Source organism: Salminus brasiliensis, chromosome 23, assembly GCF_030463535.1.
Source record: "Salminus brasiliensis chromosome 23, fSalBra1.hap2, whole genome shotgun sequence".
Classification (NCBI taxonomy): Eukaryota; Metazoa; Chordata; class Actinopteri; order Characiformes; family Bryconidae; genus Salminus; species Salminus brasiliensis.
The window spans coordinates 2,524,023-2,548,298 of NC_132900.1; the positions used below are offsets into that span (position 1 = coordinate 2,524,023).

Genomic DNA, 24,276 nt, shown 5'->3' on the forward strand with positions numbered 1-24,276 from the left:
ATATATATATATATATATATATATATATATATATACACACACACACACACATATATATATATATATATATATATATATATATATATATATATATATATATATATATATTGGATATATGGAGTTTTAAAAGAAGCTGGAAACAGAACAGCAAATTTTTCTTGACATTAAAATTTTTTAAACATACTTTAGCATATAACGTTGACTAGGATATAGAAAACATGCATCTTTTACATCAAATATCCTTTTAAAAATGACCACAAATGATTGAATCAGCTGCATGAATAACTGTGCTTATTTTTATAGGCTGTTTATAGGATTTTACCTTATTTTTTGGTCTAGTTTAGGTGTTTAATGCTGCTCTTTAAGTCTATTAGTAATGTCATTAATGTAGTAATGCTGTTCATAGTGGTGATATTATTTTACATCACCTACTAATGCATCTGATATTACTTTGGGCAGGTGAAACACCCGAGCAGACCGTTTTACCACATGCTGCCGTATCTCAAAAAGAGTCCCCCCCTCATTTATTTCACACCCAGTCAAAAATGTCCATTAAATACAATCTTTCAATCCTCATTGAGCAGAAAGAAGACTAATCAGCTTGTATGAAAACGTTAAAGTGAAAATGATGAGAGAGAAAATGGGAACCCTAACAACCCCCCTGCAATACCAGAAGGACCACCAACACTGCCGCTATCATTTAATCAGTACTTTCTGCAGGTGTTCCTGTCCAATCAGAGGCTGTCTTGGGAGCAGTGATAAAGATGAGGGGAGGGCTGATCTGTAGAGATTTCTGTGTTTTCTTTGTTTTCTTTTGGAACTTTATTCTGGAAATAAATGAAGGGTGCTCTGACTTTTGCACAGTGCTGCAGATTACTCTAACAGCATGCAGTACACTGGGAGAGAGGGGGGGAGCTGGGGATGCTTGTTGCGCATTGCTCATAGACATTTGTTTTTTTAATGGCCGTTTTTTTAAAACAGGCTGAACGCAGGGTTGCTGGGAATATTAATGGGGGGAGTGTGCGATTTCCTTGTAAACCACAGTGAAAACAAACAACACAATTCAGAAGACAGTGAAAAGCCAACACCGATGATTTATCTTCATCAGCATAAACAAGAAGTGAAAATATTACATTTATAGAAAATGTATATATCCATGGATTTCACATCAAAGGTAATACAGTAAAGGAGTCAAATGGGATGAAAAACACAAACAATATATTATGCATAAATATTAATAAGAATAAATAATTATAATATGCTACATTTTTCAGTGCACTGTATAACATTAGTGTCTTGACTTGGTTGATTGGGTTCATTTGTCAAATATTACTAAAATATATATATATAAAAAAAAAAGTCCATCAAGCAAAACTGACGTTTTTACACTTATATATTTATATATATATAAAGCTTTGAATAAACACGGTTAAAGTGTTAAAAACCTCTCATCCAATCTCTAGTCCATACATTTTATTATGGAAAAAAGGATCAATAGCCCTCTTTTATCTCATTGTTTTTGTGATGTCACAAAAACCAACCTGTTTACACATATCAGCCCATTCAACCCACAGCAGCTTACGTTTCTGTCTGGACTGCTTTCTTTTTACATGAGGCACAACACATGGGCAGCCAATCAGAGCACAACTCTGCTCATTTACATATCAGTGTTAAAGGCCAGGAAAGGCTGGGAGATTGGTGTGCGTTTGCTACACAGGGGTTATTATTTGATCATTATTGTAGGGATGCAACAATACAGTACCAACAGTTTAATGACCCTGTCACCCACACGTTCTTTGGCCAAGGGCGAAATGGCCCGCAAGCTCCTCCCACATGCTCGTCCACCAACAGCAGAGAGCCTGAGAGGCGGCGCCTCACCTGAGCTCGGCAGCCAGTTGGTCAATGGCGGCTTGCCGCTGATCTGCAGTCAGCTGGGTCCGCTGCAGGACGTCCCGCAGCTCTTGCAAGTGGTCCAGGGTGTCGACCAGCTCCCCGCGCACCGTCTGTAGCTGTCCTTCCAGCAGCTGCGCCCTCTGCAGGGAGTTCCGCCTGTCCATCTCGCTGCGATGGAGCTTCTCCTCTAAATCAACCACTGATGCACAACACACAGACAAGTCAGTTAGTCAGTGATCATTCCATAGCATCCTACTTCAAACTGAAATATCAAATAATGGAATAAAATGGAAAGAAATTTGTTAAAATGAACTTTTTTTAATTACATTCTGGTGTCGAGAGTGATGATTTGAATGTGAGGAGAGGGTCCTGTTGTGCATTTAGCTGTGATGGGAATACGAAGCTACCCATGACTATTGTTTGTGTACTGCTTAAATAAACTCCAGAGACTAACTCTGACCATGGCTTTTTAAATGATCTATTAAATGGACCTCATTTTCACTTTTATTCCTATTTTTTTTTGCTTTTTTTTACTGGTTTGAAATATCAATAAATACTTACTTTCATTTGTTGAGATGTGTATTTATTTGCAGTAAATCATCAATTATAAAAACACTGCAAATCTAGGGTAGAGGTCTAAGAAATACCTCATAGGAATACTATTTACAGTAGTTGTAAGCTGAAATGCATTACAATTAAACAGATGACACCAGACACCCCCCCCCCCCCCCACACACATACACATACATATATAACCTATGAATCCAAATGGTTTGGGATGTCTACACAAGGAAGCAAAAAGCAAATTAAAGAGTCTTAATAAACTGGTTAGTCAAAATGTTTTTTTTTTTACTATTATATATTATGACCTCTTATAATATATAACCATTATATATACCCCTTTATTTATGTGACTATTATGTCCTGTGGAGTGGATACTTTTGCTAGTTGTTCATATAAAGTAGGGGTGGGGAAGATAAAACATTTAACTCAAGATTGATTGATTATAAAAAAATAAAAAATAATAAAAAAAAATAAATAAAAAAAAAGTATGGAAATATATTCTCATGACTTAAAATTAAATAACCCCCCCCCCCCCAAAACACTGAAAATCTTCCACTTTGCACTATTTCAGTAAAGTAGTGGCTGCTGTGCTCACACTTTTAGTTGCTGGAAATAAATAATGTTATCCTAGGCTTTAGGAATTCTTCGGAGGTTTGAAAATGATGCTGATCGATTAGAGGTTTGTGGCTCGTCCTCACTTAGAGGTGCTGGAAATGACTTCTGACATGTTCTCCTGAGCTTTATCCACTCCTGGATGTTATGCAATTTTGCTAGCACAGATATCCCAGAGACTAATTAACAGCTTAGAGGCTGGACTTACGTCTGAGATTAAATCATGCTCAGTTATGGCTGCTATCCAGTGGGAATATGCTAATTTATTTTACTTTAGTGTTTAATGCTTTCTAAATGCTTTTATTTTTATGTGTGTATTTTTGTGTTTATATAAAGCATTCCGAATCGTCACTGAAATGTGATATACATATAAACTTGCCTTGCCTTTTTTTGCTTCTGTATTAAGTGGTATTTTCTCTGTCATTACGCTGCTGTATTACGTGATGTTCACACTGGGATTAATAATGTGATCTCTCCATCCGCCCATCTACCGATCCACCCAATTAAACGGGATTAATTAGGCTCTCCTAGTAATGAAGCATGTCACTGGTTAGTCCTGTAGTGTATAATATAAACAAAACACTGTTTAATGAGGATTTGTTGTGCTGAGCTTGACTCTTCATACCCATTTCACTCTTCTTGTCTAGCAGACCCTTGGTTTCCTGCAGTGTTTCCTCCATCTGGCTGAGCTGTGAGGCTTTAGCGCTGCTGTCTCTCCTCAAATGCAGCAGCTCCTGCTCCATCTCAGTCAGCTCTCCTCGACACGTGTTCATCTCTGAGCTCAACTGCCTGTAAAACACACACACACACACAGAGAGAGAAAGTGAGCTCAAGTTGATAAAGACACCGCTTCCATCACGACTTCTCTGATCACAAAAGCAGAACGATTTACCACCCAAACAAATAAACAACGACCAAGGTAAGATCCAGAACCTCTGCAGAACCCTTTAAGCCTCTCCTCCTGCGCAGAACTGGAGAGAGGAACAGTGAACAGCTCTATATTTATAGCAGCAGGAGAAGGAGGGAGTGGCTGTGGATACAATGAGAAGTGCTTGAGACCTCACATAGTCATAAGACTTACTGGGACACCCTCAGGACAAAACTGCAAGTGGGTGCTCGGTGGCCTGGGACCTAAATATGTCTGGAAAAGAACAGCCTGAACCTCAGGAACCCTCAGTTCAACTCAATGAACATAGATGAAGCAATTAGGATCAATTACATCTGCACAGCACAGACAAAGCATTAGTACTGCGCTTTTCTTAATCACACTACATGTCCAAATGTTTGTGGACACCCCTTCTAGGAGAATAGGACTCTCTGGAGCAGATAAACATCATGACCCTATTGGCTCCATGCTGCCTAATGCCAGGCGTGGGCTAGTAGAGGGGTATAAAGCCCCCCAGCACTGGGAAGCTGTGGAGCAGTATGAAATGATGGAGAATTCTGTCATCTGCTCATCTTGTGGTTCTGCTCCTGGGCTGAACCTGTTAGGACGGCCTGATCTGGCCATGTTGGTCAGCTGTTCCACTTGTAAATCATTTAATCAATCAATAAGGCAGCATGGAGCCAACAGGTTCAACAGGTCCTGTTCTATTGGCAGTACTTCTCTACAGGGACTAGACATGCTTAGCTACTAGCTAAACGCATTAATTCGAAAGGGTGTCCACAAACATTTGGACATGTACTGTGCTTCTGAATATACCTGGCTCTAGCTCTCCTCCGGCTAGTAGAGGGGTATAAAGCCCCCCAGCACTGAGAAGCTGTGGAGCTGTGGAAGAACTGTGTTCTCTGGAATGATGGAGAATTCTGTACTCATCTTGCGGTTTTGCTCCTGGGCTGAACTTTTTAGGACGGCCTGACCTGGCCATGTTGGGTCAGCTGTCCCACTAATAAATGAGAGGAACAGACAGAGGAACAGCGGCTGATTTCTAACAGTTCAGTTCATTTTAAACCCCTTCCCAGACTCCTCTGCATCTCCACCCTTCTTTCTGAAGGCCTCAGAGAGCTCTTTGGATCTGGCCATGGTGATCTTCACCACTCACCTCAACTTCAATCCAGACTAAAGGTCTGAAGTCTTAAATAAATATCACAGACTCCTCCAGAATAATCCTCCTCCTCTCCAACCATGTGCTGATGTCCTGCATGTTTGTGTGTGTGTGTGTGTACCCCTAAAAGACAGAGAGGCCACCATGGATTCTCACGTTATAGATGAAGAGAATTCCGTCGCCTGTCTCTCCTTCTTCTGCACCTCCTGCCTGGCCTCCTCCACCTCCTCCTCCTTCCTCCTCAGCTCGTCCAGCCGGGCAGAGTGCTCCCTTTCCAGTTCCTGCTCCAGCTGGGACACCTACAGCAGGAAACAGGTCACATTATCTCCAAATCTGTCTGCAGCTCTGAGAGGCTCGTTTCATCCAGCTGGGTCAATCTATTTTTATATAAAGTCATTTATTAAAGTACAGTAAACACCCCTCAACTGGTGTGTCGATTTAACCCACTTCACAGGCATTCATCTGCAAACAGCTGAACTCGTTTCGCATCAACGAGAGATGAATTTTCAGAATGTGGATGCTTAAAAACAACGAATGGGTTCCTTGGAACATTGTGTTTGAACAGACGGCTTTGTAGGCAGAGCTACCCTCAAGTGCAGCGATCTTCTACATTGACTCTATTGATAATAGACGCCATTATCGACCCATTTTGCTGCAAGTCAGACTCTGCACAGCAATGGTAAAGAAGCGGGAAAAGCATGTGAGCTATAAACACAAGCTAATATCAACCCTCTATTTGTATTTTCTATTCTAACCCTCGAGGGCTCTGCAGTCAGTGAGAAAAACAAGCTCAAAGAGCACCTAGAACCTCAAGGCGATCATTCCAGAGAGCACAGTTCTTCTTCTGCTCCACAGCTCAATGCTGGGGGCTTTATACCCCCCCCTCTAGTCCATGCCTGGAATAAGGCAGCATAGGGCCAATAGGATCATGATGTCTACTATCTGCTCCAGAGCGTCCTATTCTATTGGCAGAACTTCTCTACAGGGACTAGACAATCTTGGCTACTTAAAAATGAGCTAAATGCATTAATTAGAAAGTGTGTCCACAAACATTTGGACATGTAGTGTGCTTCTGAACATACCTGGCTCTGCAGCTGGCTTTGGCTCTCCTCCAGCTGTGCTATGCGGGCGGTGCTCTCCTGCAGCATGCTGTGCTGCCGCTGGATGGAGTGCTGCAGCTGCAGGTTCTCCTCGCTGGAGCTCTTACAGGCCAAAGCTTTGCTCCTCACTGCCTCCTGCAGGGCTGACAGCTAAGACACACCCACCCACACACACACACACACACACACACACACACACACACACACACACACACACCCACACACACACCCACACACACCCACACACACCCACACACACCCACACACACCCACACACACATACTGAGCCAATGCAGCTTTAAACTCACTAAAATAAACTAAGCAGTTATTAATTTCTGATCGAATAAGACCCGTGGACACATTTACTATTTAGTCTTAGTATTTATGCAAATAAGAGATGTTAGATACACTAGGGACCTTTTCATCTTTATTCTATTAAATCACTGCATTGGAGAGCTTGCTTTACTAACAAAGGCTCCTTCATATAGTTGAGCAAGTGGCCTCGTCTTCAATGTCCCAAAATTTAGCCATGTCTCTCTACTGCTGCGTTCTCTCCACTGGCTTCCTGTAGCTGCTGCCCGCATCAGATTTAAAACCCTGACGCTGGCCTACAAAGCCAAGAACGGACCAGCCCCTCCGTATCTGATGGCAATGGTCAACAGCCGATCCGCACCAAGAGCCCTTCCAGCTTCAAATACGGCTCGGCTCGACCCGCCATCCCTCAAAATCCGCGGAAGACAAGCGTCCAGGCTTTTTTCTGTCCTGCATCAAAGTGGTGGAACGAGCTTCCCCTGGGTGTCCGAACGGCCGAGTCGCTCGCTGTCTTCAAACGCAGACTGAAGACCCACCTCTTCCGAGAGTACTTGGACGAATAGTTCTATGGTCGCCTTATTGTCTTGTGTTTAGCAATGTCTAAGCTTAGAGGTATCTTTGAATTATTAGTCTATTCTAACTAGCTAAGGCTTTTCTTGGGTAAATAGCAAAGCTCTTTGTAAGTCGCTCTGGATAAGAGCGTCTGCTAAATGCCGTAAATGTAAATGTAAATGGCCTCACCTTGTTACACTCATTGACAAAAACAATAGTGCACCAAGAAGGAGTGCGAGTGTAATGATGCTATGCAAGCAATTGCAGTATTAGAGCTGAAGGAGAAGCCAATAGTACAAAACTGTGCAACTGAAAGAAGCCTCTAGTCCCGGTTGCGCAGTGTTGCCAACTCTACACTAAGGAAAGTAGCTATTGGCTGTCGTAAAAGTTGCTAGAAGTCGCTCTGGGTGTGTGTGTACTCACTGCCCCTAGTTCACTAGTGTGAGTGTGTTCACTACCACAGATGGGTTAAAGGCGGAGGACACATTTCGCTGTACATAGTACAGTGACAAATACGTGCACCTTTACCTTTAACCTTTTTAAATGAGGCCATCTCCTAATTTGCATAATTGTCTAAATATGTTAGAATAAAAAAAATAAGTAATCATAATAATAATCATAATAATAAATAACTTCTGTTGATTTTTCTTTTTCTTTGAAACAGGCCGTCACTTCTTAAAATAACTTGATGACTTTAACGCTTTGTCTAGACCCACATTACATGAATCATTTTTACATTAATGACATAAATCAATGTTGTCCTGTGTTGTTAAATGTTAGCATATCAAATTTAATCACAAGACTGTTATGTGGGGTGGAACTGCTACTCTACGCTCCACCCTCCTCCTTGGGACCGGCAAAGGGTCCTTAAAAGAAAGACAGTTGGGCAGAGTTACTTATTTACTGAGGTGAGTGAGTGACAGACTGCGGAAGTTTATATAGATTTCTCTTCATGTCTCTCTGAAGATGCATTTCTATGTACATCCCACTCCGTACACAGGGGGCGGAGTCAGCGGCGGTTTTGGGCACATACAGTCCATTTGCAGTGTGGACGTGGAGCGGTGTGGGACTGTGAGACTGAGCACTGTGAGCGTTGTGGGACGGGGCTCACGGCAGCACCCGGAGCTGAGGACAGTAGCTGAAGGACACCTGTGTTCACCTCAGAGTGTCCAAAAGTCTCCAACACACTGCGGATGTGCCGCCTCTAGCCTGGATACAAGAGGAGATTCGGCTGGGCATAGAGGCATGCGGTCTCCGTATGGCATTCTGCAGCACATTTGCCCACAGATGTTGCAGCTGGGCCTCTACACACTCCCCAGACTGCGGACACTCACTGGCATCCCAGGCGGTCCCATAGATGCTTGATTGGCAATATATCTGGGGACCGGGCAGGCCAAGGAAGTGTTTGCGATCCTGGGACCCTTCCTGGGACGGGCATTACCCTGCTGAAGCATGCAGACGCAGAATGTCCTGCACATATCGCTGAGCTTTGAGTGCACCTCGTATCACTACTAGGGGTGACCGTTGGGACCAGGGATGCACCGATCCATTTTCTTTCGATACAGATACATGAACTTTGCGTATGAGCCGATGCCCGATACCAATCCGATACCACTGTAGAATCAATAAACCGTATACCTCACCATCTGGAAGAGACTTAAGGCCTCAGGATTGACGTAATCATTACTTTACTAACTTTATAAATCATACTATAGCATATAAATGAACCCAGTTTCTGATTATTGGTCACTAAAATGAATAACTGTGCTGGACCTCAGCACAGTGCTGTCTGGACACTGGGCTTTTATTCAGAAACTGGAAGTCTGTGAGACTAAGGAGGAGGGAGCAGCCCCTCCCTTCTCTGTTCTCCTTATATGGAAGACGAGCTGGATTACTCGCTGATAGCTAATGGCTGGTAGAGGGGACCATGTTAGTTAGCTGGAGGGAGTCTTGCTGTTTGCTATGATGTGTGTATAATGTCTGTAGGTTACTCTGGTTAATCCTGGGTTATGAAGCCTAGAATACAGACGGTGCGTGAATCGGGCTCCATGAATGGATCGGTCCTTTGGATCAGACTAATTATCCGATATCCGATCCAGCTAAATTTGTTAATTTCTGGACCGATATCCGGTACTAGTATCGGATCGGTGCATCCCTAGCTGGGACAGCTCCATAGGAAAGCCAGGAGTTGAAGCGAGCCCCACGAGGCCTCCATGCTTGACCGCAGCGGCCATGGGATCCCAAACAGAGCCTGGATTCGTCGCTAAAGACACTGTGGTTCCCGTCTATAGCGGTCTACGTGGTTTCTTGGTCAAGGAGTATAGCTATCATTAGTAGGATCTGGAAGGTCTTTGACTGGGCAGGACAGTGTAATGTGTTGTGCGATGGTGAGCAAACCTCGGAGTTCTTCAGCTCTAGCTGAGTCTCATATTGCTGCTTGGTCTGTTCCACCTGCTGCAGACGGTCTCTCAGGTCATCCTTACAGCAGGACAGCTCCGTCTGCAGAAACGCCACCTGCACACGCATCAACAACACCACATCACACTTGGTGGGAACTCTAACAGCATCTACTGCACACGCCTCCACTGAAGTACGGCAGCCCACTGTACTGTCCTATTATTATTTAATTCCTCAAGTTTCTAACCCATATTTATGATATACGGTTTGTTTTTGCACTGTCGAATAAAAATAAAAGTCAGAGCGTACAACAGAACCTGCATGCCAGATCTCTTGGTTGCAATACTGGGAATATTGGGAGGCTCTAATGTGCAATTACAATGTGCAATTCTGAATTGAAGTAGAGCTGGGCAATATGATGATATTTTATCGTATTGTGATAAATCTTGTTATCATGATAAACAATATTCTTGTCTAGGCATATGGAGGAGACTGTTAGTGCTTAATAAACACTGATCAGCTGCAGGTTTCATTACTAACAGTGTAATTAGACTGAAGGGTTAATTAGATGCAGAGCAGCAGATGTTGAGTATAAATCACTGTATTCAGTACAGGAGAGGATCTGAACAGTAGTTTATAAGAATCTGTCGCTACTGATGTTTTTAGGCTGTGATTACATGTGATACTGTGATAAATATCATAAATCGCAAAAAAAGTAAAATATAAAAGTAAATATCGTGATACAGAATTATTGTAGTATCACCTAGCCCTAAACTGAAGCAAGTAAAGCATTGGGCTGTTCATGTAATAATCGTTGACCGCTACGTTGTTGATCAACCTAAACCTACTGTTAACAAACTACATGGGAAAATATGTGAACAGCATCCAGTGGCTCGTAATAATCAGTTGCTTCTACAAGCAAACGGCATCAGCCTAGCTCACTAGTGTGTGTGTGTTTTCTACCACAGATGGGTCAAATGCAGAGGACACATTTCGCTGTACATAGTACAGTGACAAATACATGTACCTTTACCTTTTACACTGTTCACTAGCAACTACCAGTGCATGTGAATGTGGATTTGGACACTCCAAATTTAATAGTACTCTGGAGCATAACAGGGATCACAAGCCTTTTTTTTATATTTTTTATTATTATTTTTTTTTTACATGCTGCTGTATTCTGTTCATTCCACTACGTCCAAAAGCTTCAGAAAACTAAAATACTGCAATACACGCTGTGAAAATGTCTTCTAGAGTGGAGTGGAGGGAAGTGGAATAGCAGGGTTTCTGTGAATGAATGCACTCACCTTAGAAGCGGCGTCTAAAGCCTGATCTTCCAGCTTACGGATTTCTTCTTCGCTACTTCTGGCTTTCTTCTCATAATCCTGCATAAGAAATCCGACGTTCACGTACAATATAAGACCTACTGCAAATCACTCGTTTGCTGATTTAGGATATGCAACTAATGGTCATTTCTTTAACTGATTAACCTAGAGAGGTTAATCATGAGGACACTGACCACTGGCTGAAATATGAATGCTCTATAGCTGCAGTGTAATGCAATTTACCAGCCATTAGACCTATTATTTGAAGGGGGCGACCTGTTGATCACTTTGTCAGACCAGCTGCCCCTCCCCTACCACCACCCATGCCAGACCATCTGCACACCCACCTCCCACTGCTACCTGCCTAATGACCATGTTTAACCCTATATGGACTCTGCATTAAATATCTGCACTATTAATTTCACCACTATTACCCATCATTCCTCTCATTATTCTGACCATCACTGCTGTGACTATATTAAGTTATTCTACATCATAATTATTATATTATGATTATAATAATGCTGCACACCTGAGCAGTACAGCAGTTTAGATGGTTTGGGGAATTTTATCAATAATTATTAAATAGTTCTGATCAGAGGAGGACGGGTCGGGTCCCCCTTGTGAGTCTTGGTTCCTCCTAAGGTTTCTTCCTCCAGCTCTGAGAGAGGTTTTCTATGCCACTGTGGTCTTTGGCTGCTCACTGAGGGGTCTTAGATTTTCCTGTATTCTTATGTTATTGATTCTTTTTTTTTTTTACTTTGATTTATGGTCACATTTTTTCTTTTTTGGAAGTGTTTCATTGGAACTGGGAGTTTCTCCACACAGTTTCAGGTTTAAACCTACAGAAAGGGCCAAAGTCTTTTCTATTTTCTGAGGCGTCGGAGGTCCTGCCAGACCATGCTCAGGATCTTCTATGAGTCTGTTTGTGGTGGCGAGTGCAATACTCTATGCTGTTGCATGCTGGGGCAGAAGGCTGAGGGTGGCGGACACCAACAAACCGATCCACAAGGCCAGGGACGTTGTGGATGTGGAGGTGGACTCGCTGATAGCAGTGTCGGAGAGGAGGATGCGGTCTAAGACGCATGCCATTATGGATAATGGCTCCCACCCGGTCTACAACAGCAGGATTCAGTGCAAGACTCACAGTCGTTCCTACCTGCGGCCATCAAACTCTACAGCTCTTCCCTCAGTGTGTGACCCTATGGTTCAGCTGTGCCTATACTTTATATTATACTGTTCATATGTGCAGTAGTAATAGTAATAATAATAATAATAATAATTTTAACACTAATTCAATGTGTGCAAGATTTCGGGTGCAACCATATTTCTTATCACAGTTATTACCAATATGCCATTCCAATAATGGGTCTAATATCTGATAAATTGCATTACAGGGCAGGTATGGAGCGGTATGCCCTTTTAACCAGTCACGAGAACTCCCATTCGTATTTCAGCCAGTGGCCAGTGTCCTCATGTATAACCTCTCTAGGTTAATCAATATGTTTTATAATTCAGGTCATCCACTAATTGTGTCAGTCTAAAGAAGAAGTGCATTATAGGAAGCTGACCTGTGTGAGCTGTGCCAAAGATGCCTCCAGTAGACAGACCTGGTGCTGGGACTCATTTTTCTCTAACCGGAGCTCACAGACCGCCTGCTTCAGATCCTCCACTTCAGCCCGACTCTGGGTCAGCGACAACTGCAGCTGCATAGGACACACGATAATGATGATGATAATAAAATTCAAATAGAATAAAATTTTAAGGCTTTTTAAGGCTTTTCTAATATAAAACAAATGTATTATCTGTATTCCACAAAGGTGTAGTCAATTCCTTCAGTCACAGTTTTGTGTTTTCAGTATATTTCCAATTCAATAAATGAAATAAATCTAAAAGAATTCAATTAATTCATTCAAATGTGGTGAAATTTAATCTCTCATGAAACGCTGATCAACTTCCTAAAGTATCCTGGTCATTCTGACTTAAGGTCAGAGGCCTACACCTCCTGTGAGGACCAAAAGGAAAGCCATACTTAACACTTACCACCTCTATCCTGTCCTCCAGGTCCTTGCTTTTGTTCTGCTCTGCTAGTTTGGACTTCTCCAGAATCTGCTGGTGCTCCCTCTGTCTCTTGGTTAACACAGATTGATAGTGATGAATACTGCTGTCCTTTTCCTGCAACCATTAAGGAAAATACAAAATAAAAGTCTCTCCTGTGTGTGTGTTTATATGTAAACACTGCATTAGAAACGTTGTTTACATTTACATTCAACCAGCTGGTTCAATGATACTGTTGAAAAAAGGACAACAACAGCTTTTAAATGGAAGTGTGTGTAGAGGGACGTCTGAGTGGTGTGTGTGTGTGTGTGTGTTACCAGCAGTTCCTTCTCTAGCTGGCTGGTTTTGATTGCAGCCTGTGAGTAGGCAGCGGTCTTCTCCTGCAGCTGTTTCTCCAGCACAGACAGACGTGCGTTCTTCTTTTTCATCTGCACAGAAATTCAATACAATTCAAATTTATTTATATGAAGCTTTTTACAAATGAATGTTGTCACAAAGCAGCTGTACAGAGATCCGGGTCCGAGCCCCTTCTGAGCAAGCTAGTGGCAACTGCGGCGAGGAAAAACTCCCTCAGATCGAGAGGGACCTAGACTCAAAAGGGGAACTCGTCCTCCTCTGGTCGACGCCGGCAAACAAAATAGTACACAAACTGAAAATAAATTTTTCAATATTTTTCAGAAGATAAAAAGCTTATCTTTTAAAGATAAGTTAATGTAACAAGGAATTAAAATAATTATATATATATATATATTTAAGAATCTAATAATAGAAATACATCGCATATTATATAACCCTTTAATTTTTTTATTTAACTCAGTTCTCCCATTTTTTCCCCCAATTGAGATCGCCAATTACCCAACCTGTATGTATTAACCCACCCACTCACCCCAATCATATGCAACACCCCCCAACACTAGTGAGGATGAGACCAACAAACGCCCCCTCCAACTTGTGCGCAGCCAGCCACACCTCTTTTACCGAACTGCCGCCGCTGCGACATCACCAGTCAACCAACCAACGCGCCTGGAGGGAAGCGCCGTATACCCGACTCTGGCGCACCGGCTAGCAGACGCCAGTGACGGCCGGCGCCGGCCAACACTAGAGTGATGTGGGGGGGAGTGAGTGGCATCTTCCCACCCTAGAGTGAGCAAGTAGCTGAGAAAGCAGCGTATCTTTGAGGCATCATCAGTACATTACCTCCTTCTCCAGCGTGGTGGCCTGAGCAGCTTTGTCCAGCAGCTGGTTGTGAAGCTGTTGGTAGTGAGAGGCTCTCTGGGTGATGGAGTTCTGTAGTGAGGAGATTTCCTCCTGGGCTTTGTTCAGCCTGTCCTGCAAGTTCTGAGCAGCGCTGGCCTGCCTGGACTTCTCCTTCTCCACGGTCTGCAGCACCGCCAGCAACTTCTGGTAGCGGTCACCTAGGAGGAGGAGCAGTTTATTAAAGCACAAACCTTTGGAAACGTGGAAACCTTGAACGTGGTTTGTAAAGCTGCTGCTGCTGCTGTTATTTCAGCAGGAATTAAGCTAAAGGAGGATTTTCCCGACTTCTGAGTGGTGCAGCAGCGTAAGCACAGCCACCATGATTGGGAGGTCGCAAGCTTGCTCTCCTGTGATGCCACAGCTACCTGCAGCCAGGAGTCGCCAGTCACAGACGTCCTTGAGAAGATGGCATCTTTACTAGGGCTGGGGATTTCATCCTCACAGGCTGGACGGACACTCTTCACGTGCCTCGGAGGAAGCAGATGCTGGACTTTGCTCTTGCAGCTTTGTGGGACCAAACTTGACTGTAATGGTAACAGGATCTATGATGAAGCATCTCAGGAGAAAAGCTCACCTGGTGTGTGTCTGAGGTGCTCTGTGGTTGCGGTATAAGCCAATGTAGGCAGCAAGCAGGGATTCACACACAGCGCTCCCTCACGATTCTGCAAAAAAAGATAATACGGACAAAAGTATTGGGACACCTGCTCATTCACCTTTTCTTCTATAATCAACGGCATTAAAAAAAAAAAAACCCACACTGGAGGAACTGTCTCTAATGTCCAGGAAAGAAGGTGTTCTAGATTTTGGAGGAGCATTACTGTGAGGATTTGATTGCATGCAGCAAAAAGAGCGTTAGTGAGGTAGGGATGTTTGACGAGCACCACCAATCCTTACCCCCAAAGTATTGGATGAAGCACCGTCAATCATTCCAGAGAACACAGTTCAGCCACTGCTCCACAGCTCAATGCCTGGGGGGGCTTTATACATACCCCCACCTCTAGCCCACCCCTTGCATTAGGCAGCCTGGTGCAAATAGGTTCATGTCAATTTGCTTCTGGGAGTCCTATTCTATTGGCTGTGCCTCTCTACGAAGATTCAACAAGCTGTGCGTGTGCATGAGTACATCTGTGTCAGCAGCAATGGGTGTAACTTAAAGTAGCTGAATGCATTCGTTAGAAGGGGTGTCCACAAACATTTGGACATAGTGTATAAACATGGACTGGAGGACTCAGCCACTTTCACCTCTCTCAGATGTAACACGTCCAGTATGCTTTCCAGACTGGTCAGCTCCACCCTGCCCTGCTCGATCTCTCTCTGAGCCTGAGCGAGTCTCTGCTCCTGACAGGCTGAGAGGAGGCGCAGGTCCTCCCTCTCCCTCCTCAGCCCTGAAACCTCCTCCAGCTGCGCCTCTTTCTGAGTCAGCTCCCTCTGCAGACGGCCCAGATGCTCCGAGGCCTGCTGTAATCGGCCCTGCAGCTCCAAACGCTCCGCCACCGCAGACTCGGCATGGTCGCGACTCAGCTTCAGCTCCCTAAAGTGGAGAACAGACGGGGAGGAAAAGTCCCTGATGGCTGATTTTATTTAGTAGAAAGTAAAAAGTCCCATTTTTCTGGCTTCAATAAGGCACTACAGACTTTTGAGGAAACACACACCTGAGGTTCTGACTCAACCTCTCCTTCTCTTGTTCCAGCTCTTTACATTTGTCCTCCAGCTCCTCCCTTTCTCCATCACACTCAATCAGGCTGGCTTTTAACTTGCCTTCATTCTCCATAACCTGCCCAAAAGAGAACATGTAAAAAATTAAATAAAAAAAAGTATTGGGACACCTGCTCATTCATTGTACTTTCTAAATTCAAGAGTGAGTGAGTTTATCCTGCTGCTTTAGTTGGAGTAACAGTCTCTACTGTCCAGGGAAGACTACTTTCTACTAGATTTTGGAGGAGGAGCATTGCTGTGAGGATCTGATGGCATTCAGTGAGGTCAGGATGTTGGATGATGATCACCGCCCCAACTCATCATCCCCAACTCATCCCAAAAGTGCTGAATCGAGCACCATCATCATTCCAGAGAACACAGTTCCTCCACTGCTCCACAGCTCAATGATGCTGGGGGGCTTTATACCCCTCTATAGCCCACGCCTGACATTAGTCATGGTGCCTATTGTATTGTGCTAGACTGGCTGGGTGTGCGTATTTGCATGTGTCCACAAACGTTACCAACAAGTTATCCCAATTAGGACGGGGCAATATGGGGAAAATGTTAGATCACAATATTTAGACATTTGTTTTAATTAAATTTAATCGCAATATTTTGTCATACTGAGAAAATGAACCAATGGCTTAAAGAAATAAAAAAAAAATAATAATAAATAAATAAAAAAATAAAAATATAAAAATGTATTATTTTTAATAATAAAATAATAAAAACGGATCCAAATACCCTCCAAATTAGCTGCACTCCTTTCAAATAAATAGGACAAATTATTCTAGTCAGTGTTCCTTAGGCACAGACAATATTTACAACATACTCATGATTTTGTCATTGTGGTACACAATATGCTTTTAATCACAATACGATATAATATGGTCATATTGCCCAACTCTAGGGTAAAATATGCTGGATTCTTTACTATTGTGCAGATTTTACACTGTTTTTTTTTTTTAACACACACCAACAGGGACAGGCCTAGTTTGAACTTCGGGCAGCGTTCAGACCTCAGTTTAAGATAATCCTTTATTAGTCCCACAGTGGGGAAATTCTCGGTGTCACAGCAGAAAGGGATAGCAAGACACAGAGATACAAAAAATGTAGATAAATAATTTACACTATATACACAATAAATAAGAATTAAAAAAGCAATAACAATATTATTTACAGGTTATTGCAAATGACTCTTAATTGCACTTAAGAGTGTGTGTGTGTGAGGAGGGGGTATTGCACATTGTATTTTTACATTGAGGGATCTCTGTTCCCTGAACATGTGTGTGTAGTTTAAGTGTGTGTGTATGTGGTCCGCTGGGAGCAGTGCTGGTTGTGCAGTCTGACGGCAGCAGGAAGGAAGGACCTGCGATACCCCTCCTTCACACACTTGGGGTGAAGCAGCCGGTCACTAAAGGAGCTGCCCAGTGCTGCCAGAGTCTCATGCATGGGGTGGGAGCTGTTCTCCAGCATGGATGCCAGCTTGGCTGTCATCCTCCATCAGTCTCCCACCACCTGCACTGGGTCCCTCTTTGAGAGTCTGAGAGCCAGCCATGCTGTACACTACCTTCTTTAATTTCTCAGCAACGTCATCTTTGTAGTCTTTGAAGGCCACAGTCAGTTTCTCTGCATTGCGAAGGGCTTGGTTTCTCTGCTGCTCCGTACTGCAGAGGAAACACAGTTTTTAATCAAACTCCAATGCAGGTGTTTCTATTATATGTACTGTGGTCCTATAAGTGGTCACTGCATCCTCAGTCAGCAGACACTAGACATCTGTGCTAAAGCGTGGCTTGTTGGAACCTGGGACACATCCCCTACCGTTTCCATTGTTGAGTTCTGTTGGATAATTCGGACTGAACCGCTTTCAGCTCCTCTCTGAGTTTCTGCACCACTCGGTCACTCTGGACTGTAGTCTGCTCACTTGCTGCAAGCTTCTGCTCGGCTTCCCTGCACAAACATTTAGAGCGAATAAAAGGACGTATTTAAAAAGTGAAAGAACAGCAGGGATGTGAACTCAGACATACTGAAAGAAAGTGTGGCTGAATAGGGTGTGATTAAATGCATAGATCTGGACTCATCAGAATAAAACATATCAGAACATACAGATCATTGTTGATCAGGAAAACTAAACTAAAAATATAATTTAAATAAATTTAATAATAATTTTAATTAAAAACACTGATTAAAGGCTATAAGAAGACCATTAATATGTAAAATAGGACTTTTCCATAGCCATAATCTACTGCTACCAATACTGGCTTGACTGTAATTACAAAGTAGTGTAGGAGTAGTTACCACAGAGCTTTGGCTTGAGTCTCTAGCTGGGACTCCAAGTCCTGTATGTGATCTTTCATCACCGACACACTGGAGCTCTTCGCTCCTATAGAGGAACCTAGAAGACGAATCTACACGGAAAAACAACATCAAACACAGAGCAGTGGAGCTTCTTTAGACTGCTTATCCGCTCAACAGCTCCCACGTGTAGTGAATTCTTTGCACTCTGGTACCTTGGACTTGGAGGTGGCGAGCTCCAGCTGTGTGGCCTCCAGGTCACTGATGAGCTGCCTGTTCTCAAGCACCAGAGAGGAGTTCTCCTGCCGAACGGTGTTGAACTTCCTCCTGAGCTGGGAGGTCTCGTTCTCCATGTCTCTGACTGAGCGGGGCTGCACAGGGACACACAACAAGGAGTTTAAAGTGTTGATGATGATGGATTATTATTATTATTACTGTCTATACAAAAGTGTGCAATAAATATATACCTGGTCTGAAATACATCAATATTATTATTATTATTATTATTATTGTCTGAAAAATACAACAATGACAACAAAAACAATATTATTATTATTATTATATTTTTCAGACCTAATAATATATAGTATGATTATCATAATTATTATTAATATTATTATTGCTGTTATTAGGTCTGAAAAATACAATAATAATAAATAATAATAATAATAATAATAATAATAAAATGTGTATCCTAGTACAAGAGTGCAAATAAATTAATGCTTTACATGAATGTTTACGTCAACATTTACATAACAATAAATAAATAAATAAATAAATTGTGCAATAAATATATATTATAGCCTGTATTGTTAAAAGTAATGAATAAATTAAAATATATAATTATTATAATTAAATAGTAAAGTAAGAAAAACATATTTGGTTCACCGTGTTAATGTAACTGTGTAAATAGTATAACAGGATAAAATTAGGAGTAATAGCAGTAGTAATAATACAAAAATAATAATAATAATAATAATAATGTGCAGTACTAGTAATACCAACTGTAAGACAATCCTAGTACTAGAGATATTAGTTATCACTTAACAATACTGAATCTAATCCTGGTGAAATGTGAGATTTCATGATTATTAATTCTTTAATTTTATTAAAATTGAGGTCAGAGTTGAAGCTGAAGGTGTTTTGGTGAAGATTTCTGATAAAACTCACTCTGCAGTCACAGCTGTGCGCTCTCGGACATGTCCTCCACTCTGATGTCTTCTGAGAGTTGCCTTTCTCCACGCTGCTCGGACAGGGCGGTGGCTTCCCAGCACTGGACCTCTGCAGATCCTCTAAGGTGAGATGTTCTGGAAGGTCGTACGATTCGCTCTCAGCTTTGTGTTCAGCAATGCTGTCATGCTCGGACTGGCTGCCAAAAGAACGGTCAGAAATCACTGCACTGGCCCACAGGCTGACCCACAGGCCGACCCTCAGGCCGACCCTCAGGCCGACCCACAGGCCGACCCAATATCCCACATGTTCTTGTATTTTACTGTCTGTCTCCTGATCTTCATGTATGATGTATGGCAGGTGCACCCATGCCTTACCTTAACTGCTCTCCCAGAGCTTGCAGATTTCTTTCTGTTAACCGCAGCTGATTTCTCAGAAAGACCACATCTTCAACTACGCCTCTGTCCGGGTTAAACATTGGTGTCTCTCATAACTGGAGGGAGGCAGGAGATGAAACCAGCTCACACGAGCTCACAAGCCTGCATGACATCAACGCAATTTATCATCACAGGATGATTCCTGAAGATCTGCTTCACCACTGCAACGATAAATATTACAATTCCAGTCCCTCATATTCATGCAGCTAGCATCTACCAGAAGTGCAAACAGCAGCATTGTGAAAATGCATAAATATAACAGGTGCAAAACAGCAGTATTGTGCAGTAACAGACAGTGCAAAAACAGTAGTACTGTGCATGTACAGAACAGTGTGCAAGAGTAAATTATAAATAATAAATAATTAGGAGCTACTGACATAAAAAACAGAGTTAATCTCTTTTTACACAATTTCTGACCAAGATAAAAGTTAAAGTTAAAAGCTTTAAAACGTGAAATGTAGATCTTAACAATGAGTTTAAACTGATTTACATTAATTATCATTATTATAATAAAACAAAAGCGTGCAATAAATATATATTTGGTCTGAAAATTACAATAATAATAATAATAATAATAATGAGAAAAATAATTATTATTATTTATCTTCAAAAATAAAAATGCTAGAACATTGTTCATGCAAAAAAATAATTAAAACATACTATATACATATAATTTAGAAATATTTTATATGCATATTTACTTTTTAAGATAGTGAATAAAATGTGTAAAATATATATACATGTAAAAAATACAATATATAATTAACGAACATTGTTGATTAACTGTTTCTATAATCTCACACACACACACACATATATATATATACACATATATATATATATATATATATATATATATATATATATATATATATGTGTATATATATATATATATATATATATATATATATATATATATATATATATACACATACACACACACATATATAAAAACCAAAATACCCTACAGAACTAGATATACTAACTGCTAAACAATCCTAGTACTACTGATATTACCTAATAAATACTTATATCTTTGAGTAAAATAAAATGTTCTAAAAGTTCTATAATGTGAAATGCAGATCTTGACAACGAGTTTAAACTGCTTGACAATATTTTTATTATTATTATTGTTTTATTTTACAATAAAACAAATGTGTGCAATAAATATATTTTTGGTTTGAAAATTACAATAATAACAACAATAATCAGAATAATTATTATTTATCTTCCAAAATAAAAATGCTAACACTGTTCATGCAATGCAAAAAAAAATATATATATATATTATATACATATAATAATTGAAAAATATTTTATATATTATATTTACACTTAGACACTCAATAAAATGTGCAAAAATATATATAAATGTAAAAAAAATGTTGATTAACTGTTTCAATAATATATTAAGCAACAGTGTGAAAAGTATAAGATTAGGATTAATAATAATAATAATAATACAAAAATATAGCTATCTATCTATATATACACACATACACGTGTACATAAAGAAATACACTGCAGAAGTAATTATACTAACTGTTAAACAATCCCAGCACTACTAATATTACCTAATAAAGTACTTTTAGGTATTTTATTTTAGTAAAATTAAATGTTAAAGCTCTATAATGTGAAATATGAGCTGCAGCCCAGGAGCAGTCACAGCAGAGGGGCTTTAAACCAGGACAGTGCATCAACTTTAACAATTCTCTAGAGCTTAAAAATGAACAGTCATGTAGATTATTGTCCTCACTAATGTAATTGCTGAGCAGAAGTGAAATTATGACCTAAAATCAGTCAGAAATGCAATAAAACCGAAGTGAAATAAACAGCACGAGCTCCTCTACCTCCCACCGCGCGCCTCCGATCAACAGGCTGTTAGCCACTAGCTTAGCTTAGCTCAACCAACCGCTACATTCAGCCACTTCCTCCACATCCTACTGCTCTGATACTCTTCTCACCTGCCAGAGACAGATTCCTCTGCACGTTAACACGATCACCCGAACAGCCATGACCTAAAAACCAGCTCCCTTCAACAGATAAACCCGCTTCAGCCGCTTCAGCTCCCGCAGCCGCTTCAGCCGCTTCAGCTCCCGCAGCCGAAACACAAACACAGCGCTACCGGACCGCTAGCGGCCACTGATTGGCTGACAGGCCGAGAGCGAAAAAGGCGGGACATAACGATTAACCAACCACCAAGCTGCGAACAGCCGTCAATCACAGCAATAGAGAACCGCGATTGGTTCGTGGTGAGGCGCGAACGCTGGCGCGACACGGTAAGCATAAAAGTCCTGAAATGAAAACCGAGAAAGGCTGAAAAATAAAAAAGAAATTATAGTAAATAATTATACATAAATAAAACCACCCCTCATGATAGTGTTTGCATTTTTATAGATTTATTTTTATACTATATTACTTAATATCATTTATTTTATTTAAAGTTATTAAATATCTATATTTTAATGCCCATTTACTAAGATACACTGCAGAAATTACAGAGAACACCCAATTTCCAACCCCCTTTAAAAAAAAACAAAAAAAAACCCAAAAAGCAAAAAAACAAGAATCTTTTCAATAGTATCAGTCTTGGTATCATGTATCTTGTAGAGCCCATTTCAAAAGTAAAGCGCTTCCATTAAAAAATAAATAAAATAAAATAATAATAAAAAAAAAAAACTTTTAAGTGTTAAAATATCAGATCACAAATATCTCAATACAATAGTTCAGACACTTCTTTCAGACAGATGTGAAGCATTTAGGCCTAAAGTATACTATATATAAAAAAAAAAAAAAGTAATTTAAAAGTAATATTTTGAATAATTACACAAGTGATTTGAAAGAAGAAAAAAGAAAGGAATTAGTAGTTTAAAAAAAAATAAATAAATAAAAAAGTAAGTGGTATTTTTCTGACTCCCACAAAAAATAGTGGGCAAATTAGGGCCTTGACTGTGAGGCGTGCAGTTTGGGACACAGCCGAACAAACCCAGCCAGAACAGTGGAGAGTCGGAGGTGAAGCTGAATCAAGGAGGAGATCAGAGCGTAAGCCGTGGACCTCACCGATGAGCCCTGGCCATCCATGACCCTGTCCGTGTCCCCAGGGCCAGTCGTCCTTCTTTGGAGCGCTTTTGGAAGGTACTGACCACCGCAGTCCAAAGAGCAAATTGGAGGAAGTGGATAAATGAGCTTTTACACCCCCCCCCCCCCCCCCCCCACACCTCTGATCATCACACAGACAGAAACTCACACAGGCACAACAAAGGCTGATTTGATGGATTTATTCTTTGGCTATAAAGCCTGCTCGAAGCCAGTAGAAAACAAAAGAAAGCTGTTTGGATCTAGAACTTGAATACCAACTGAGGAACGGTTCTCTCTCATACACACACACACACACACACACACACACACACGCGCACGCAAGCGCACACACCCAAACACACACACACCACTTATTACACCAGAGATCAAAACAAAAAGAGGTATCGCTGTTGAAGTCCAGAACCTGCCCTACAGTCAGTGCTCACAGCTGCGAGTGGTTAGAGAACATCAACATGCAGCGCAGAGCCTTTCTACCAAAACCAAACGGCCGAGGACTTCAGACCAGAGTCTCTAAAAAAACACCTTTACAAAATCTTACGAAAATACTAGCAGGAGACGTCAAATCTAGACTTTTTAACCTCAGATTCTCACCCGCTCTTACAGCGAAGGGTAGAAAAGTCCACTCCGGCCAGGTAGAACAAAAAAACAGCCTGGTTCCCCTCTTTATCTTGCAGCAACATCTTCTAAACCCTTGAACTGGTGTGAAATAAGACTTAATATTTAGGAAATATGACTTCATATCTCACAGTAATGACAAATTTCCTCAATATTTACTTCTCAAAGTAACATTTTACTGAATTACTTGCTTGAAATGTAATAAACCACTTTTAACACCGTAGGTCTGTATTATTAGATACCAAGTTGGAAGTTTAAGATGATAATTGAGTATTCTGAGATTTAAGAGAACGAGTCAGTATTTTGAGACAGTAAAACTGAATTTCAGGAATATAGGTCAGTATTTTGGGACATCAAGTCAAACTCTGGGGAAAATAAGTCAGTATTTTGAAATATTACATCTGAAATTTAAGAAAATGTCAATATTTTGAGATGGCAAGTCTGAATAAAAAAAAGTCATTATTTTGATATAGTACGTCTCAATTTTAGGAAAGTAAGCCAGTATTTAGAAAGATTTAATACTTTTTTTATCTTGAGAAAATAATTCAGAATTAAATTGGAAAAAGTCAGTATTAAGGTATTGAGTCAAAATCGAGACACACTGCCAACAGTGCGACTGACCGCTCTCCTCCATAAAAGCACACAGAAAGCATCCTGGGGGACGAGTTTCGCGAAAGTCTCGTTAGCGTAAAATGTTTCCCCAAGCAATAAATAGCACCGAGATTTTTTTTGTTGTTTTTTGTTAAAAAGCCTGAGTCGGTCGTAACAAACATATTGCTGTTGTATTATTTCCTGAAGCAGATGAACGTGTGAATTTGCAGAAAAAAAAAAAAATCCAAACCAACGCAGA

The 24,276-nt window shown here is 41.0% G+C and overlaps 1 protein-coding gene across 2 annotated transcripts in view; it reads right to left on the reverse strand.

The window, feature by feature from the left end:
* ccdc18 (coiled-coil domain containing 18) overlaps nucleotides 1–21,809 on the reverse strand; it is a 30,859-nt gene extending 9,050 nt beyond the window's left edge. The window contains exons 1-20 of one of the 2 annotated variants that reach the window (XM_072669271.1): nucleotides 21,677–21,809; nucleotides 19,653–19,814; nucleotides 19,276–19,474; nucleotides 18,321–18,476; nucleotides 18,109–18,218; nucleotides 17,632–17,760; nucleotides 17,381–17,477; nucleotides 15,768–15,889; nucleotides 15,358–15,646; nucleotides 14,690–14,777; nucleotides 14,056–14,273; nucleotides 13,176–13,286; nucleotides 12,844–12,975; nucleotides 12,372–12,506; nucleotides 10,783–10,860; nucleotides 9,476–9,592; nucleotides 6,197–6,364; nucleotides 5,271–5,413; nucleotides 3,695–3,858; nucleotides 1,879–2,092 (exon numbers count right to left, since the gene is read on the reverse strand). In XM_072669271.1, the coding sequence (XP_072525372.1) occupies nucleotides 1,879–2,092; nucleotides 3,695–3,858; nucleotides 5,271–5,413; nucleotides 6,197–6,364; nucleotides 9,476–9,592; nucleotides 10,783–10,860; nucleotides 12,372–12,506; nucleotides 12,844–12,975; nucleotides 13,176–13,286; nucleotides 14,056–14,273; nucleotides 14,690–14,777; nucleotides 15,358–15,646; nucleotides 15,768–15,889; nucleotides 17,381–17,477; nucleotides 17,632–17,760; nucleotides 18,109–18,218; nucleotides 18,321–18,476; nucleotides 19,276–19,474; nucleotides 19,653–19,753 (2,771 nt within the window). In that variant the 5' untranslated portion in view covers nucleotides 19,754–19,814; nucleotides 21,677–21,809. Of the gene's footprint in view, nucleotides 1–1,878; nucleotides 2,093–3,694; nucleotides 3,859–5,270; nucleotides 5,414–6,196; nucleotides 6,365–9,475; nucleotides 9,593–10,782; nucleotides 10,861–12,371; nucleotides 12,507–12,843; nucleotides 12,976–13,175; nucleotides 13,287–14,055; nucleotides 14,274–14,689; nucleotides 14,778–15,357; nucleotides 15,647–15,767; nucleotides 15,890–17,380; nucleotides 17,478–17,631; nucleotides 17,761–18,108; nucleotides 18,219–18,320; nucleotides 18,477–19,275; nucleotides 19,475–19,652; nucleotides 19,874–21,676 lie in introns of both variants that reach the window. The other variant, XM_072669270.1, reaches the window with a different exon arrangement.
* Nucleotides 21,810–24,276: the final 2,467 nt, after the last annotated feature.